At 35.9% G+C, this 19,946-nt stretch overlaps 1 protein-coding gene and 1 long non-coding RNA gene across 3 annotated transcripts in view; one reads left to right on the forward strand and one right to left on the reverse strand.

The window, feature by feature from the left end:
• Positions 1-19,946, forward strand: part of PLS1 (plastin 1) — a 109,195-nt gene that overhangs the window by 72,824 nt on the left and 16,425 nt on the right. For both annotated transcript variants that reach the window (XM_082461238.1, XM_082461239.1), the window contains exons 7-12: positions 7,446-7,611; positions 7,693-7,835; positions 8,732-8,827; positions 11,501-11,696; positions 16,387-16,465; positions 19,573-19,687. In XM_082461238.1, the coding sequence (XP_082317364.1) occupies positions 7,446-7,611; positions 7,693-7,835; positions 8,732-8,827; positions 11,501-11,696; positions 16,387-16,465; positions 19,573-19,687 (795 nt within the window). The remainder of the gene's footprint in view (positions 1-7,445; positions 7,612-7,692; positions 7,836-8,731; positions 8,828-11,500; positions 11,697-16,386; positions 16,466-19,572; positions 19,688-19,946) is intronic.
• LOC309660552 lies at positions 7,842-19,565 on the reverse strand. Its single transcript, XR_014263457.1, has 3 exons — positions 18,522-19,565; positions 9,277-9,356; positions 7,842-8,588 (listed from the first exon to the last, which is right to left on the reverse strand). It is a non-coding gene; the product is annotated as an uncharacterized lncRNA (long non-coding RNA).

Genomic DNA, 19,946 nt, shown 5'->3' on the forward strand with positions numbered 1-19,946 from the left:
ACACCACATGAATTATCCCTTTGACTCCTCCCAGCAGCCTTAAAATAAGGTGGATACTATGATTTTACAGATGAGGAAACTGAGGCACTGAGAGGTTGCACAGTGGCCGACCCAGGATCTGGTCCCAGTAGTCTAGCTCCAGAGCCCATCCTTTTAATCACCAAGCTATACTGCCACTCTCACGTGGTGGTAGTAATAAGCAACTAAGTTAATGTACTAGTCACAGCTGTAGCTATTAAAAGTGAGCTACTGCTAGGCTGTTTCCTTTATTTCTATTGGCAGGTATAATTCTTGATTTTGCTAAGGTTGTTAAGGCTCTTCTATAAGGAAGCTATGACCTTGGAGTAGTGGTACATAGTTAGTCTCAGACTATCCAAGGGGTCCTACCATTTCCTGTTATCCTTGATTAGTACAGAATTGGCTGTTGACTAACATGGCTTTCTTGACCCCCATTTTCCAATAATGTTACATATTCCTAGCAGAAACTACCATTCTTGAAGAAGCCCCTTTCTGACTGCAATTGCCAGAAGTTTATTTTCCTTCATATCTTGTGTCAGGATGTTTCCTCTAATATCTATCATTGTTGAAAATATACATCTTATTTTTAGAATACATGTGTCACACAATTTTTTATGGCCCTGAATCTGAAATACAACATTTCTTACTATTGTATAAATTAATTGTACGGTTTTACTTTTAATACTTATATGCAGTGCATTGGAGAAAATGAAGAAAAATGTTCTGTAACTATTTTTGCAATACTATAGGATGGGTCTGAGGGGCTAAGTCTTTTATATTTCTATTTTTAGAGATAGCATTCTTCCAATATGAGTAGGGGTAATAGTCGAGGTCTCTAAGCTGCTTGAAAAAGTGTACTAATGTAGAATGAGAAAAGATAGCCCTCTGGGAAGGGGCAAAGTGTTACTGTGGTTATTAAATCTGTTTTGTTTATTCAGTAATTTTAGAGCTCTGGGAATAGATCTGCTAGACAGCTACCCATTTCCCATGAAACTTTATCTCGAAGAAGCCTAATTCATTTGTAAAGGATTGTGATAATATAGTTTTTCACCTCATGATGATAGGCTGGTAAAGTATCATGATGTATGAAAGAAGAGAAATATAAAAGGATGAAAATGACATACAATAACTATGAAAGCAAGGGAAAGAGATCAAGTAGCTAAGAGCAGGACTCACTTATGATCTTGGATACTTTGTCATCTCTCTTTCTACCCAGTGTGTTACTGAGCTGCATTCTTTTGATTGTTTGTCATTATTGAAAGAAAAATAATTATATGAGTAAGAGTCAAACAGATGCCAATGATTTAGGGACCTAAAAGTCAGGAAACTAACACAAGAGTAGGTATAGGAGATTGAATCTGTTCCTTATAAATGAAAAAAATCCATTGCAATTGATATACTCACATATATACAAGGTGTGTATGTATATACTTTACACTTACATATGTTTACAAATGTACACACACATGTATAACCTTAACTTCAATTACACTTTAAGTAGGGAAAACATAAATCTCATTTGGACGTTACAAATGCAGTGAAAGTGATGGTATGTAAAATAAGGATGAAATCTGAATAACAAAGAATGCCTTTGTCCTTACCCGATAAGTGTTTAGCACAGCCCTCTAAAAAAAATCATTAACAAAAGTGGACTCATCTGGAATTGAAGCTTTATTGGAAATGAAAATTTGCAAAGTGGTATGAATTAAAAGAAAGAAAACTTGCAATCCCTGTTTGAGACTGTTAGTAAAGAGTTGGATAGTTAATCAAAATAGAAGGGACATGAGAAACCATCTAACACAGCAGTGTAAATTTTTCTGCCTGGTAAAGTGGACTCTATCTTAGACACAGACAATTCACTGATGCACAAAATAGATGGGAGAGAATGGATGGCTTATCCAAGATAAACTGCCATGTTTGCTTGATTGTTTTGTTAATATCTCTGTAAGGTAAGATATCCTATTTTACAGATTAGGACACTGAAACACAAGGAGGAACAACACCTCTCTTATATCTCCGTTGGTGAAGGTTCCCCATTGTTCTCGCCTGTCCCCACCAAAACAGGTCTTCAGGAAGGAAGGTTGAGCACTCAGGGCAGTTGTCCATGTTAGGACTTGGAGAGCAACCTCTGTATGGGGTTCTCCTGTTACTTCTTGTTCTTTAGAATTGGCTCTAGACAATAGTGGTCATCCCATTCCCTCATTTCCAGTAGGGCAATAATGTATTTACCAATTAGAAACTACCATTTATTTGAGGAAGCACATTTTAGCTCCTTATTTTCAATCCATTTTTAGCCAATTACTCGTAAGTCATTTGCTATACTTGTAAAGCCAACATTTTTGAATAAAATTAACATCAAAAGCTGGTTCTCCATATATCACCAACATAACCTGCTGATAAGACAAAGCTGAGTTTTACTGCTTACAGCAGTAAGAGAAAACACCACCTGCAAAGCCGTGGCAGTGTCTTCAAGCTGAGGTTAGAATTGATGATTTGGAATTGTGGTTTAAGGTGGGTCTTTCACTGTGGGAGAGGGGAAGAGAGGAGACGGATGACTGGGTAACGATGATGATGCAACTGATGCAACAGTCAGAACTGGTGGAAATTGCAAGGGGAGGATTTCAAGGTGAGGGTGTCAAAGGATCTTTTAGAGGATTAACTGTCCATTGATGCTTTCCACTGCGGAGTTGATAGGTCTTGCAAGTAGTGGCTGCAATGAACAATCAAATATTTTGCCTTCTTCTCCTGGAAGAATAAAGTCATGCCAGTGAAGACACAGGAATAAGTGCAAAGTCACATTAAGGTGTGGTTTCCTTGTCACTGTCCAGGCTGAGAAAAGCAGTGGAAGGTTTTGGTTCTCACTAGTTATTACGGTCAATCTGGTGAAATTACATATTTCTTTTGGCCACAGTACCATGCTGTCAAGGTAATGGGTCATTGCAAGATTAACACTATTACTGGAATAATTTTCAGTCCAGTTCTTTCCCCAGCTAATGCATTCTGGGGAATCACAACCAGAGCAAACATTCTTTATGCTCTTAGAAATGAAGAGAGGGCTTCCCTGGTGGCGCAGTGGTTGAGAATCTGCCTGCCAATGCAGGGGACACGGGATCGAGCCCTGGTCTGGGAAGATCCCACATGCCGCGGAGCAACTAGGCCCGTGAGCCACAGCTGCTGAGCCTGCGCATCTGGAGCCTGTGCTCTGCAGCAGGAGAGGCTGCGACGGTGAGAGGCCCGCACACCGCCATGAAGAGTGGCCCCCGCTTGCCGCAACTAAAGAAAGCCCTCGCACAGAAACGAAGACCCAACACAGCCAAAAATAAATAAATTAATTTAAAAAAAAAGAGAAATGAAGAGAGAAAAATATTACTTGTCTAGCGTAAATTGGCAGAGGCTGTCTCTTGAAAGTTATATTGATTTGATTTAAGGTAATTAAACATATCTGAAGGTATGAAAAATCTTCTGAATATCTAGAAAATACTTGAAATTTACTGAAAATATTTTCACATTTATCACGTTTATTTAGGTTGTAAATGTATTGAAGGATTCTCTGGTTCTGCCTTCTTTTGGGAGAACTGCATTTAAATGAATATTGCTTAATACCACTACAAAAATAATTTAATTCCAAATGCTTACTTCAATTACCCTTGACTAAACCCCAAGAGATACAGCCATTTACTTGGAGCTCAGCAAGATAAATTGCTTCAGCATACTGCAAGAGGAAGCCATTGAAATAATCACTCTGCTTTGTAAACCTTTGTTTAACTTCTGGCTAGTAAACATAAAAATGTAAACAAACTGTGGGAGCAGGGGCCCCACCCGAATGTGGACTGTAGAAATAAAAGAAGAAAAGGCAACCTCTACCTTTTCCCCAAAGCAAATCAAACACAATTAACAACAAATCCCCTAGCTCTTAAAGTTACCTCCTCTTACCTTTGGTGACTTAAAAGTCTGACTGTATTGATTATTTATCACCATTAAATGGCCACAAAAATAAGGCCTAGTAGCAAACAGGCCACCGTGCCTTTCCAAAAGGTGAAAGGTGATCAGAAAAATGTCATCGGTACATAGTATGCATTTGTTATTTAGGGAAGAAATTTGAGGAGGGAATAAAAAAAAAAAGTTAAAAGCCAAGGTAACTGTAAATTTTTCTAATTCAGTGTCTTTTCCAATTTGCTGTCTTGTGTTGTCCCAAACTGTTTTTTTTGTTGTTTGGTGGTTCTTTTTCTGTACATTTGTGTTTCTGATCACTGGTATAGCATTGATAGATGACAACTAAAGCAAAAATTAATTAATATTATTAAATAAATATTGCCCTCAAGTAAGCTTTTAGATTAAAATTAATGGCATGTTTGGATAAAAAAAACTTTGAATTACCCTTTTTTTAGGTTTATTTGAAAATAATTTAAAACTTAGAAAAGATTGCAAAACTAAAAACTGTACAAAAACACTCATACATCCTTTACCTGGGTTCACCTATTGTTAGTGGTTTATTCCACTTTAATATTTGTGCTCTCTCCCTCGTGTGTGCGTGTGTACACAGCATTTTTTCCTGGACCACTTGAGGATAAGTTACATACCTCGTCGCTCTTTACCAGTGAATTCCTTAGCATATATTTACTCAGAACAAGGATTTTCTCTTATATTACCACAGTATAGTTATCAAGTTTATAAATTTGTATATTGAGAGGCACAAGATATCTGTATGTCTCTTATAGTTGATGTTAGTTTTTATCATCAGGTTAAGATGTTACCCAGTTTCTCCACTGTATAATATTACTGTTTCCTTTTCTTTTTCTCCCATGCAACTAATAAGCAGTCCATGAGGAAACACTTGAAGGCTATGCAGATATCCTGCTCCATAACAGAATTTTCCCCTAGATTTTAGATTCCCTAGATTGATGATTCTTTCCTAACCTGGTCGTTACCATGATGGTTGCAAAATTATGGTTTTTTTTCAACTCCAGCACTTCCTCCACATTTACCAGTCTTTTATTATTTGGCATTCTTCTGTAACCCAGAGACCTCTTCTCTCTCTCTCTGTCATTGATAGGACTCAGGAATTCCTACTTTTTCCAGTGGCTTAATTCATTACTGTGCTTGATTATTTTGGTGCTTAACTTGTCCCAGATTTGGCCATAGAGAGCACCTTCAAGATGGCTCTGGGCCATTTTTCCTTTTCTTTCCATTGTTGTAAAATACACATAACATAAAATTGACCATTTTAACCATTTTTAAGTGTACAGTTCTGTGGCATTAAATACATTCACATTGCCATGGATTCATCAATACCATTCTTCTCCAAAACTCTTCTCATCCTCCCAAACTGAAACTTTATACCCATTAAATAATAGCTCCCTGGGGCTTCCCTAGAGGCACAGTGGTTAAGAATCCGCCTGCCAATGCAGGGGACATGGGTTCAAGCCCTGGTCCGGGAAGATCCCGCGTGCCGCGGAGCAATAAGCCCATGCGCCACAACTACTGAGCCTGCGCTCTGGAGCCTGTGAGCCACAACTGCTGAGCCCACATGCCACAACTACTGAAGCCCGCGAGCCACAACTACTGAGCCCGTGTGCCACAACTACTGAAGCCCGTGAGCCTAGAGTCCATGCTCCGCAACAAGAGAGGCCACCGCAATGAGAAGCCCATGCACCGCAAAGAAGAGTAGCCTCCACTCGCCTCAACTAAAGAAAGCCCACGTGCAGTAACGAAGACCCAGTGCAGCCAAAAATAAATAAATAAATAAATTAATTAATTTTTTAAAAAAAGCTCCCCATTGTCCACTCCCCCATCCCCTCGCTATCACCATTCCACTTTCTGTCTCTATGAATTTGGCTACTCTGGGTACCTCACATAAATGGAATTATACAATAGTTCTTTTTTATGACCAGCTTATTTCACTTAGCATAATGTCTTCAGGATTCATCCATGTTGCAGCCTGTGCAGGATTCCCTTCCTTTCTAAAGCTGAATAATATTCTATTGTATGCCTATACCATATTTTACTTATCTGTTTATCTGTGGCTGGACACTTGGGTTGTTTCCACCTTTTGGCTTTTGTGAATAATGCTGCTACACACATGGGTATACAAATATCTGTTTGAGTCCTAGCTTGCTTTTTTTTTTGAGTAAATATCCAGAAGTGGATTTGCTAAACTCTATGGTGCTTCTGTGTTTAATTTTTTGAGGAATAGCCGTACTATTTTCCACAGAAACTGCACCATTTTACATTCCCACTAACAATGCACAGGGTTCCAATTTATCTACATCCTCTCCAACACTTGTTATTTTATTTATTTATTTATTTTTTAATAATAGACATCCTGATGGGTGTGAAGTGGTACCTCGTTGTGGTCTGGTTGACATTTCCCTAATGATCAGTCATGTTGATCTTCTTTTCACGTGCTTACTGTCCATCTGACATCTTCTTTGGAGAAATGTCTGTTCATGTTGTCTGCCCATATTTTAATCAGGTTTTATTGTTGTTGAGTTGTAGGAGTTCTTTCTCTCATCATAATTAGAGCTCATACTCTAATTGGGGGTGATATAAAAATAAACATATAACTATATAACATGTCAGAGAATGATACAGAGTGAAATAGAGAATAATGAGTGCCAGCAAAGGCTGTGGTGATGCTTGCTATTTTGTGTAGGACAATTGGAGAAAGCCATTAGGTGCATTTGAGCAATATAAAGGAATTGTGGATATTTGAGGAAAGTGTGTTCCAGGCAGAGGGAACAGCAAGTTCAAAGGCTCTATAGAGCTGGAACAGAGTGAGTGAGAGGAGATAGTGGGAATGATGGGGAACATTTGTAGGGTTTTAAAGCTAGGGAATGCCATTGGGTCCATATTTTAATAAGGATACCAACAGCAGGGTACTATGGAAGGTGGGTTTTAGAGAGTAAGTCTGAGCATGGGTGTTAGGAAGGAATTAAGAAACTTGAAGAAAGGCACTGACAGTTTCCAGAGGTATTTAGAAGGTGGAATTGACAGAAATTGGTCACAGGATGTTAGAAGAAGAAGGATTCTGCTCAGGTTTCTGACTTAGGAAGAAAGAAGCAAGAATGAAGGTTGGTCCTATCAACCAAGACAGGAAATAAAGGAAAAGCCAGTTTTGACAGAGGATTAGAGGAGGACTAGGGAAGCATGGCCAGAAAATTGCTTCAATTATGGACATGTTGAGTTTGAGATACTTGTGAAACATCCAGGTAGACATAACCAAATATGTATACAGGTGTAGTGCTGGGAGGAAGTGTGGCCTGGAGATATGGCTTTGAAAGTCACTGGCATATAGAGGTGATATAAGTACTACTTATGTTAAAAAATGGGAAGTTTCACCATCCATTGTGTCTTATTTCCCTTCACAACTTGTTGATAAGAGTTTAGAAAGTACTTTCTCACGTGTATTTTTCTTTGTGGTGATTCAGGAAAATTTAAACCTAGCCCTAAATTCTGCCTCAGCCATTGGTTGTACAGTGGTCAACATTGGTGCACAGGATCTCAAAGAAGGAAAACCTCACTTGGTCTTGGGACTTCTCTGGCAGATCATCAAAGTTGGTCTTTTTGCTGATATTGAGATTTCCAGGAATGAAGGTAAGGTCATCAAAAATATTTACTTTTCATTGATATATACTTACTATGGGAAGAATTTATATTTCATTGTTTTCCTCTCAGCCCTGATTGCATTGCTAAATGAAGGTGAGGATCTAGAAGAGTTGATGAAGCTTTCTCCAGAGGAATTACTGCTGCGTTGGGTGAACTACCATCTGACCAATGCAGGATGGCGTACCATCAGCAATTTCAGCCAGGACATTAAGGTTCATATTTTAATGTTCAAATCTGTGACATAAAAAAAGGATGTAGAATGCATGTCAAAAGCAAAAGGAGTTCAGACTTAATTTGTATGTGTGTGTGTGTTATGGCTGTGATTTTTTAAACAAAGACAAAAAAGAACTTCAATCACAGACTTAAATTTGAATTGAAGTTTAATTCACAAGCACACAGCGTAGAAAATGAAATGTTTGCATTTCTCTGTGTGCGGTGGATCCCCCACTTATAATCACAAAATCTTTTACTAAAAAAAAAAAAACTGGTTTATTGGCTTTTAAAAGGAAATACAACTGGTTGTGAGAGGAAAGAGATGCTAGCATTAGCAGATTAAAGCATCGTTTCCCTTTTTGTATGCCACAGATAGACTAGATTATAATGAGAATGTCTGTTAATTTGGACTGAGAATTGCATCTGTTTGCTAGACTAGAGGCCCTTGTGGGCTTGACCAGTTTAATACTTCTACTTTCTCAACAACCAGCTAAGAGGAAGCCAAAGTATCAGAGGGCATAGGGAATCAGTAGACAAAAGGAGGTCTTCAGGTGTGTCTCTGAACCGAAGCAGCTTGAAACACTTTCCTCCCCACTGGAAGAGACTTGTCAAGGAAACTTGACCCTAATCTTAACTGATGCTGATCCTTAGGAGTGTAAACAAATGAAAGAGGTGAGGAAGGGCATTCCAGGTTTAGGAAACAGTGTTGCTAGAAGCTCTCAAGTGTGAAACAGCGTAGTGCATTCAGGATCCTGTAAGTAATAAGTAAAGGTTACTAAGTTATTATTCCATTCTTTGAGATGAGGACAGTTGCTTCAATTTGAATACTTTTCCCCCTAAATCCAATGATGATTTTATTCATTTGAAAAATTCTGTTTTGTTTCTTTCCTTAAAGGATTCAAGAGCCTATTTTCATCTGCTTAATCAGATTGCACCTAAAGGTGACCGGGATGATGGACCTGCCATTGCCATTGACTTTTCAGGATTTAATGTGAGTATAGTTTTTAATTAAAATTTTAAAAATTTTTGATAAAATATGCATAGCATAAAAATTACCATTTTAACCATTTTAAGTGTACAGCTCAGTGGCGTTAATTACATTTGCAGTAAGTGCAACCATCACCAGTATCCCTCTCTAAAATTTTTTCCTCATCACATAATGAAGTCTGTATCCATTAAATAATAACTCCCCATTCCCCTCTCTCCCAAGCTCCTGGTAACCACTATGCTACTTTGCATCTCTACGAATTTGACTAGCGAGTACAGTCATATTTAGAGTACAGTTTGCTTCAGGCAGCATTCCCTGGTGGCGTCCTCAGCCCTTCATTAAACCTTGGCTCTTTGCTTTTCAGAAGTTATTTTTCATGCCCTAGGCTCCAAATTTCCATGCTAAACCATCTGGCTGTCATGAGTGAGGAAGGGGAATTGCAGAATTCTGACCTTGAGTATGTGTGGAATCAACCCTACACCCACATTTCCCTGGTGCAACGTCACTGGAACTCACCAGGGTGCTTTTGCGACTGTGCACAAGGAAAGGGAGCAACAAGCTGTTATGAGATTTCTAAGCAATTGATTATCAGTTCTTCCAACTTATATTTGACAATACACAAAATAAAAAATGGCAATTCCTAGTATTTATGGTGTAGGAAGAACTGATACAAATCCTGACCCATCTAACACATTTTATAGGAAGCCCATTCTTTTAGCATAAGTTGTAAATACCAGGGATGGTTCTATCGAAACCTTAAAATCTGGTCAGATTATAGTTTGTATGAAAATCTATTAAGTACTTAAAGTGTAATATCCAGAATATTTAGTTTTAAAGGCAACTTGAGTCATCACTAATTAATTATATTTTTCATTATTATAAAATCTAAAAAATCAGTATTGCAAACTTTACAGATTAGCTTGAGTACAAAAATTAGGAAGTTAAAAAAACTTACAGAAAGTTTCAAACCTATTCAAAAGTGAATGGACTTAATATACTGAACTACCATGTGTTCATCCCCCAAGTTCAACAACTATCAACTCATGGTCAGTCTTGTTTCTTCATTTATCACCTACCTATTTGCTTCCTCTTCCATATTATTTTGAAGCAAATCCTAGACATGATATCATTTCATCAATATGTACTTCTAAAAGATAAAGACCGTTTAAAAATATAACCATAATACCTTACATAACTAAAAAATTAATAATAATCTGTAATATCAAAATAACTAGTCAGTGTTGACATTTCCTGTTGCCTCATAAATGTCAGGTTTTCTTTTTATAATTTATCTGAATTAAGATCTAAGTAAGGTCCACATATTGTGATTTGTTCACGTCTACCTGAGGAGCTTTTTATTGCTGTTTAATAGCATTGAACCTATTGCTTTCTCTGATTTCAGTTACATTTTATTTACAACTCTGGTGCACAGAATTAGATAAGTCATAATCCTTGGTCATGATATACTCTCATCATAGGTTCAGGCATGTCCCTCTTTTTATTTATTTTTGTTTGGTAGTTGTTTGTTTGTATTGAAATTGTAACAAGCTCATACAAACACTCAATCCAACAAGAAAGTTAAGACTTTGACATCAGTTTACATTTAGCTGTGTAGTTCTTCCCTATGCCATCTCTCTGCCTCCCCTTAATGTGATAATCACCATCTTGAATCTTATGTTCATCGTTTTTTGCCTTTCTTTTGCTATCGTTTTCTTTCAACTAAATGTATTTCTTACAAAATTAAATTTATTTTAATTAAAAAAAATTTTTTATTGGGGTATAGTTGATTTACAATGTTGTGTTAGTTTCAGGTGTACCGCAAAGTGAAACAGTTATACATATACATATATCCACTCTTTTTTTAGATTCTTTTCCCATATATGCCATTAGAGAGTATTGAGTAGAGTTCCTTGTGCTACACAGTAGGTCCTTATTACTTATCTATTTTATATACAGAAGTGTGTGTATGTCAATCCCAATCTCCCAATTTATCCCTCCCCTACTTATCCCCTGGTAACCATAAGTTTGTTTTCTACAAAATTTCTTCTACTTTTTAACTTCATATAAAGTTATCAGGTACTTAAATGTCTATACTTATTTTGAACATATTATATTGAGTCACTCATATTGTTATATGTCATTGTGTGAATATAACAGTTTCACAGTTTTCATCTGCTCTCCTGTTGATAAGCATTTGGTTTGTTTCCAGGGTTTTGCAATTGTGAAAAGTGCTGTTCCTACTGATTTTAATATTTTGTATATGTATCCCAACTTGTTTTTCATTGAGAAAAGAGTCTACTGGAAATACCAGAGTAGAAAGGGTGAGCTAGCTAAGCCTCTTAGCCAGAAAGCATTCTAGTATATGGCCTTGAGCAAGTTACCTATAATTCAGCCAGTAGAAGCTTACTGATACAATGTTTGAGAGTTTTGTTGAGTACTTCAGCAATGAGGGTGAAATATTCCTCTGATCCCAGCAAGAAAACTCGGAGACTTGTTCTTACCGATTTAAAAGAAATGGGGAAGTTAATTTGGAATTCCTGCACATTCTTACCCTATTTTGAGCCATTATTTGATATATTTCCAAAAAAGTAGTTGCTTATAAATATGTATATGAATTAAAAATTATGCCAGTAAAAAGTTTAATCTTGAACATTTTTGTTTTATTTCATTGTTTAGGAGGAAAATGACTTGAAGCGTGCTGAATTCATGCTTCGGGAAGCAGATAAACTGGGCTGCAGACAGTTTGTTACTCCTGCAGATGTGGTTTCAGGCAATCCTAAACTTAATTTAGCTTTTGTAGCTAACCTGTTTAACACATACCCAAGCCTACACAAGCCTGATAATAATGACATCGATATGAATTTATTGGAAGGTATGCTCTTTCTGTCTTTAATTGATTCACTGTGTGTATCTTTTTGTGGTATTGTCCTACTTCACCGTCAGAGGTAGGGGATTGTGGTGGGAGATGAAGTTCACTGTGTGTAGGAGTGTGCATCCATTAAAAAGTTCAACTTAAAGTCGTTTTTCATTTTGGCTAAAAGAGAATGCTGAGGTAGATTTTACATGACTGTCACTTCTCCATAAGAGTTTAGTGAAAACTATCATACATTTAAAACGTTCTCTTAAATGACCACATAACATAATTACACCACCAATATGGACAATGAATTATAGCTATTGGAAAAAATAATTATTTATAGCTTTTTTCTCCTTTGAAAGCTACAGTTTGACTCCAGTGTTGTTCTCTTTTTAATGTGTTTAGTGTACATGAAAAAATTTACAATATTCATTACTTGTCTTGTGTGTGGGCTATTGTTATCTGTCTCATAATTTATAATACTTTCCTGTTTTGCTTCATGAAATGCAGATTTGACCCCTCCTAATGTAGGTACTGTATTTAGTACTTTTCTATACTCTATAAATATATTCATTCTGAATGTTCTTTTTATTAGTACCATTTATTCTTTCTGTCTGGGTTGATATTTATTTTTTGCATTGTTCATGTTGTGTTTTTTTTTTTCTGTCTTAATATGCCTAAAGAATGAATGATGACAAGCAAGAAACACAAATGAAACCTAATTAGAATAGCAGAGCAAGACTTGATTATGTAAACTCTCCACATAATTTGCCTTCTATAATGATGGAATAGTGTAATTGTTAACACATTAGAAATCAATTTTGACAACTGGATTTCATGATTTGATGTAAAGCCTTTATCCCTCTGCTGTGAATAAACAAACTTATCTTTTATCTTAAGTAATCTTTGGCAGGATCTGTTTAGATTCTATAACATAGATCATTTTGTATTACTTAGCTACATTACATTTACTAAATGTCATTGACGCTTACAATATATGAATCATCATAATGACAAAAACATTCTCAGTGTCTAGTTCTTTCTCCTTATCTGTTTCAGCCTCTCTCCTTTTCTTCTGCCATCCTCACACTCACTCACATGCATACTAAAACCCACATTAGTACCAGCACTAAGAGTAAAAACAGTGGCAGCAGTGGTGGCAGTTGTCAGAGGTTAGGGCCACTCCTAAAATAGTCTTCATGGTTGCCCTGGTTTGGAGAAGCTGGTCCTCAGGTGAGGATTCTTCCTGGTGGGGAGAACTTGATACTACAGTGTTGTTCATTCTCTCACATCACCCACCTTCTTCCCTTCTTCCCCAGTAAGACAGAGTGAGAAATCAGCTTCATCGTCTTTTTCTCTTTGACTGCCACAACCAGAGTTCCAAGGTCCTGGTCACTTTATGATTACAGCTTTTTGATTAATGAAAGAAGTTTCAGATTTAACAAATATGTTCTTTGAGGAATATGATTAATTCACTCTTTCAGAAGTTCAGTAAAATAAAGATTGTGTTCTCTACATAGATATGTAACTGAGAGGTAAGATAGGTTAAAAAATGTTGATTTTTCAGCAGAGAAATTTAGGGTGAGGGATTAGAACTTTTAAAAAATTTAAAGGGAGACTGCTGTGTTTTTATCGGTCTGGGAAATTTCAAAATTCCTCTGTGTCTTACAGTAGAAGGCATTGTTTAGAGTGGCATATTAAAAATGATCTGCTTTTTATAGTCACTGAATTCTTGCTAGATACCTTTTCCAACTTGCTCGCTCTCCTATTTGTCACGTTTGAATTCTTTTGCTAGTGTTCAGCATGCTTTTGGAATTTTTCAGTGTGAATAGGATTGCTAAATATTTCCATTAGTATTTACTTTATTTATGTAAAAAGATACTGTGGGAAATATTTATCAGTCACCTTTATTTAGAACATATGTATGTCCTGATACATCTGCCAAAAATGAATTTGACTTTGACTGTCATTGGAATTTTTTCCTCTGTACATTTGTTTTTGTAGAGCCTTATGAAATTTGAAGCTTGACCTTATCACATCCCATATTCATATATTAGTATGTCCTCATTGGCAAAGAATTTTATCTGTATGGAATTAAAGAAAATTAAAAGCCCAGTTAAATATTAAATCTTTATATTAAATTGAGCCAAATATGTGGGCTACATATCGAGAGACAATCTCAGAATTCATTTGTGGTGATAGAAAATACAGAGACCATGGAATTAGACTTTGTCCAAATCACGGCACCACCATTTAATAACTGAGTGACCTTTGTGAGCCTTGATTTTCTCATATATAAAACAGGACTAATAATACTTATTTTGAAGAATTCCAGAGCAAGTTAAAATGACCTTTCATGAATGAATGAGTTTAGCATACAGTATGTGCTCAATAATGTTCAGGTCGGGAAGAGGAAAACACTTAATACATCACTTAGCACACATAGTGAGTGTTCAATAGATGTTCCTTTTCTTTCCTCTTAGTAGCCTACTTTTAATATATTTGTTATTTTCTCTGAAACTTTTATCAGTTGCATTGTCAGTTTAGCCCTGAACGTGAAAAGAATGTTTTATAGTTCTTTCTCTCTTTTATGTCAGCAATTAAGATTTTACCTCGAAGATGGCTTCAGTTGTCTGAAATCCAGACAACATTTGCAGTCCGGAATACATATGTGTTTGTAATGCTTTACCATGGCTCTTGCGCAAATGCACAGCACTTCTGGCTTTTAGCATTTATTTACCGAGACAATTTGAAATGGTATTAGATAAATAAATGCTCACTTATAAAATCTGTTTTACTTTCCAGGTATCAAAAATTAAAATAATGATATAATTAGTTTAGAACAATAGGAAGAAATAGGAAACACTGAAGTTTGTAATAGTTTCAGAACTCAGTCAAAATACAACGTTAATGTCTTTTATCATCAGGTTCAGCAGAAATTGCATATTACTTTAAGTAAAAATTAAATTATTGTTATACACTATCGATGTTTGTAATCTTAAAACATAATTTGGATTTTCCTAGATGGAAATAATGTAAAAATTCTCTAATTACTAGAAAAAAATTTATATACATAGCAAAATAATAGAATGTAATAGAGAAACAACTAAAAGGTGAACCCAAGTCACATGCATCAAGCTGTTGATCATAGTATGGTTATATTTATGTCACTTCCAGGAAAGTTCAGATAGTTAATTTGAACCTATTTAATAACTCCTAAAACAAGGCAAGCGTGGGTTCTAGGAGTATTTAGTTTAAGTTGGTTCTTTTTAAAAAGGTTCTCATATCAGTTATGTATTATAAAATGGCAGTGGCAGATACAACAGACTGATCAGTTACCTTTTACAGACCAGAGGGAACAAAATTTAAGCAAGAAATTATATGGCTATGTAATTGAATAGAGCAAGAATTAAAGCAGATTCTGGGAAAGGCTTTAGGTAATGGTATTGAAAACCACATGAAAATACAGGGGGCAGATTATTTCCTGAACAGTCGGCACAAAAAAACAGAATCTTTTAGATTTCACAAGGTTTGGATTTCTGTTCTGGGTGTGCAGGTGTACACTATGTGTGGCACTCAGTCTGAAGATGACTGCAGGGATGACTGCATAGGACTGGGCCCCTGGAGCTCAGGTGGTTAAATGTGCCAAATTGCCCTGGGGATCCCACATGAGTCAAAGTCCAGATGGTGACCTGGACTTGCCCGTGGCTTAGAAGTGGTGAGAAGTGTAGATGTTTCAAATTTTCAAGAGTCTGGTGATGAGGTGTAGGCAAGGCCATTCCATTGTCTCCTAACTTGGCTGAAAAACAAACAATAATATTTATAGATGGTCACTTAGGACAGTCTGCAATCCAGGGGATGACCAGAAAGCAGACGTGGCAAAAAGAGCCCCCATCTCTCTCTGCCCACTTTGTGGCACACCAGAGCCCACATTTCCCTTATGGATGGGGTAAGCACTGCTGTGAAGGGACTGCTCAGGGAGCGTAGGTAATCACAGGTTCAATAATAGTGCCTGCAGGAGTTTCTTCTTGAGGTGATCTTTGAGGTCTAGTGACTTACTATGATGAAATGTGTCTTTCTCTTCGCACTCTGAATGGGGACTGTGTCCCTTATGTATTTTCAGTAGGGACAATCTAAAATAACTCAGGAAGCCTGTAAAATAGTTATAGCCCCTCGTTGCTTGTTTTTATATTACCTCTCCCCTTCATTGCTGTTTGGTGTGATTAAAATGCAGGTTTGTGTGCTCAGACACTTTTCCTGTGTAAAACCATAATCTGTACAAATTTAGAGATACTGCATTGGGGAAGGTATAGCTTTTCTATTTTTGTTTAATGTGCTAATGCTACCTTAAAAGGCTGCTTTATTAATTTTTAGCCAATCCCTTTTGCATGTAATCATTAACTACAGATAGGACCACATAAGTTTATCTGTTACTTTTCTTAACAGAGAAACCCATGGCTCAGTAATTCACAGACATCAAGTAAGGGATTCTAGATGGAGACATTTAGAAAGCAAATGGAGGCTTTCTAGACAGGGAAAACAAGGACTTTGGCAGTAGGAGATTTTTTCCCCCTAAAAAGATTGTAGTATCGTAGGAACCATGGCAAAGTATATATGGCCAGTTTGTACCTGCCACAATGGTTTAAAATATAGTTCTTGATTTCTTTTGTCCTGAATCATCAGTGTGAACTTGTGTCTACTCTAGGAGAAAGCAAGGAAGAGAGGACATTTCGGAACTGGATGAATTCCTTGGGAGTCAACCCATACATTAATCATTTGTACAGGTAAATATTTTAGGTGATTCAGCTTTATGGCCAGTGTCCAACTTTTCTAGTTTCAAATTGTAGGTATGTTTACATGAGAACATTTTCTAAAAATCTCAAGAATTTTAGCCAACATTTAGAGTATCAGAATGCTGGGGATTGGCAATACACTAGATTTTAAAAGAAAAGTATTATTTGAAAAGATAAGAGTATGATAATAGTTATAATTTGTGATGACATAAATAACCAATTTAGTAAAGATAATCAGTTCATCTTGCTTTTTTATAATTACTAATCAGGAAAATAATAAATTATTTCAACTTTAACAGATTAGAAGAACAGTAATATTTTATAAATTGCTCTTACCATTTTATCAGTATTTTTCATTAAAATTCACATTCTTCCTATTTATTTTTACCCAAAACTTTAACTGTCCCATAATTTGTTCAGCATATTTTTTCTAATTTGTAGAAATAACTTGGTTTCCCTGAGTACTTGTTTATTTTGTTCTTTCTTGTTTAAAAATGATGACATGTTATTAACATTGGTAGGACTAAGAAAATATTTTATTGAATCATTTTCTGTGCTCTCTGGTAGTGCTAACAATGTGTCTTTCTAGGTGTAGATGAGAGGAAACCTTCCTTCTCTCTTTATAATAAGATCTACCAGCATGCCTTAAAAATGCAAAAGAACTCAACTTCAGCTAATTGTATATTTTTTAGGAAAAAGGTCTAATTAACTAAACCTATTAATAATTTACACACCAAGGAAACTCATTATTATTTAAAATATGAACTGAAGATTAATTCCACAAAAGACCACGTTCACTGGCTGAGATTTATGGTGCAGTTATTTCTTGGTGTATATTCAAAATAGTCTTTAAAACCGGTATTGCCTGATTCTGGTAACTAGCGTTGATGTGACAGACTTAATTTAATAAAGTCTTTAATAGGAGTGTGTAAATCCTAGCTAGATGATAAGAGATATACATATTTAGACTGGAACTTCTGTAATAGTAGCAGGGCAGTAAAGGACTCAAATGCTGAAGGTAAAGAGGGGTTAGATCTTTACGGACTCATTTGAAAGAATGTCTATGATATATAATTGAGAGAAACTAATAATAGGGCTACCGTGATATCATTATTATTTTAAAATTGAGTATATACATGTGTGTATATGAATTTTTGAAAAATCTGGAGGGATGAATACCAAACTGTATGTAACCTAGAGAGGGTAGGGTAGTGAGGAGACTTTTATTTTCAAACTTAGTAACTTAAATATGGGGTTTTTTTGTTTTGTTTTTTTTACAATGAGCATGTATTTTCTTTTTAAATTAAGAAATAAATTTAAAACTAGGGGATTAGGCTTTGTTGAAACTTCATGGTAACTTCATAAATGTCAGGAACACTAGAGTTCTCTGTGGTTGAAAGTGGAGAAGAACTGACCAAATTTTTTTAGCTAAAGATTATTTTTAGTTATTTAGATCCTGAACTGCTAGCACAGGGCTTCTGGGTGTATGTAACTTTTGGAGTGGGAAAGGGAATTCAGAAAATTCTCAAAAATAACATAAGCTTAAAAAGAACCATCGGGATGTAGAAAAACAATAACCAGAGGTCTAGTTGGCACCAGAACTATGTGTCCATGAATTTGTGTCTGGCTCATATTTCTAAACCCACCTCTAAGTGATTTTAGCTCCCCACCTACATATACCAAACCAAACCCAGACCAAAGCAAAATAAAAATTTAGATTGATTTTAACTGAAAATTCTCTCCTCTCAACAGGTTATTAAATATATTTTAAGAACTACTAGTCCTAGAATTTTTCTATGACAAGTTGGTTCTGGAGCACATCTTAAACTCTCTGGAAATCATTTTAACTCTCTGGGCATCAGTTTCCCTATTTGTAAGACATGAGTAATAAACCATACCACATAGAAATAAGAATGAATTCCTTCAGAGTAAAAAAGAAAAAATTCATGAAATAGATGAGATTTCAGAACCTATACAACTACTTCAGTGATTTATTTTTTCATACAAAGTTCTCCATGTGCTGATAGATAACTTAGCTCTTAATTACCTTCATCAAAGGAGGACTTTCTCCCTCCTTCACTCAGCACAGGGTCCAGCCCCCTTCACGGTCATATGGCGTGTGCTCAGAGATGCAAAGTAACTTTAATATGAACCTTAGCAAAACATAACTCAATGAACAAGCTGTCGAGGGAGAAAAGTCAGGTAATTCATCACAGAGCTAGCAATTAAAAAAATCAATCACGTTGCATTATGTCCTTAGCATACAGAATTGAAAACAGACTCAATAGACATACTCTGCGCACCTCGGAAGAATGTGTTTTTCTGAATACAAAGTAGTAGTAGTATTACTTCAGTAACTCCTACTTGCTCATAAATTCCTTCCTCTTAATGCTCGCTATTTAACATGAACAGCTTCCTACTGAGTAGCTATTGTGATTTTTATATAATTATTTTTTAAAAGTTTTAAAAACCATAATACACAAGTAATAGATGAACTCATTCTCACTGCACAAACTTCAGGAAGTATGTACGTTAAGTAGAACAAAATAAAATATGATAATCCCTTTTTACTCCTCCCATATTCCTTTTTTTCCTGACCAGAGGTAATTGCTATTAACAGTCCATATCACACAGAGGTATTTAAATACTACTAATTTTGAAAATATTTTTAATAGGTAATAAACTGTATGCAGTGTTCTGCCTCTTGCTTTTTTAAGTGTAATATATTGTGTAAAGCTTTTCATGTTAGTACATAGAGATCTACCTTATTGTGTCTTATGGTGGCCCAGGAATCCATGGTATGGATAATTTATTCAACAGCCCCTACTGCCAGGCCTTTAGATTGTTTGCAAATTAATAAATACTCTGGGAGTGAATATCCTTGTACATATATCTTTGTAAACATTTATGAAAAAAAAATTTGGACAGATTCCTAGATTAGAATTTTTGGGTCAAATGATCTGTTCTGCCTGCCATTCTTTGAGCATTAAATGACCCTGTTGTATTTTTATAGATATAAGCCCATCTCCAGTGCGCTTAATAGAATCAGGTAGTACCAACATTTTCTTCTCCTTCATTTTCTTTTCCTCCTGTCTTAGTGACCTTGCAGATGCTTTAGTCATCTTTCAGCTCTACGAAATGATCCGTGTGCCAGTCGATTGGAGCCATGTCAACAAACCTCCGTATCCTGCTCTTGGAGGGAACATGAAGAAGGTGAATGAAATAATGACTATGGATATTTTATTATTGTTCAGATAGAAAACAGAGGATTTAGAGTTTCATAAAGCTTAGTAAAGTGTGGTCTGTCCCCACAGATTCAACCCAAAATGTGTTAAGCTTAATAGCCTTTTTACAAGTGAGCTTTAATGTTTGGAAAAATGAAGGCAGTCCCCCCGAGTCAGATACTGTATGCAACTGTTTTTATCTTTAGCAAGTTGTGATACTTAATGTTCTTTGAGATGTATCATAAATG

This window comes from Balaenoptera physalus, assembly GCF_965194825.1.
Source record: "Balaenoptera physalus genome assembly, chromosome: 4".
Classification (NCBI taxonomy): domain Eukaryota; kingdom Metazoa; phylum Chordata; class Mammalia; order Artiodactyla; family Balaenopteridae; genus Balaenoptera; species Balaenoptera physalus.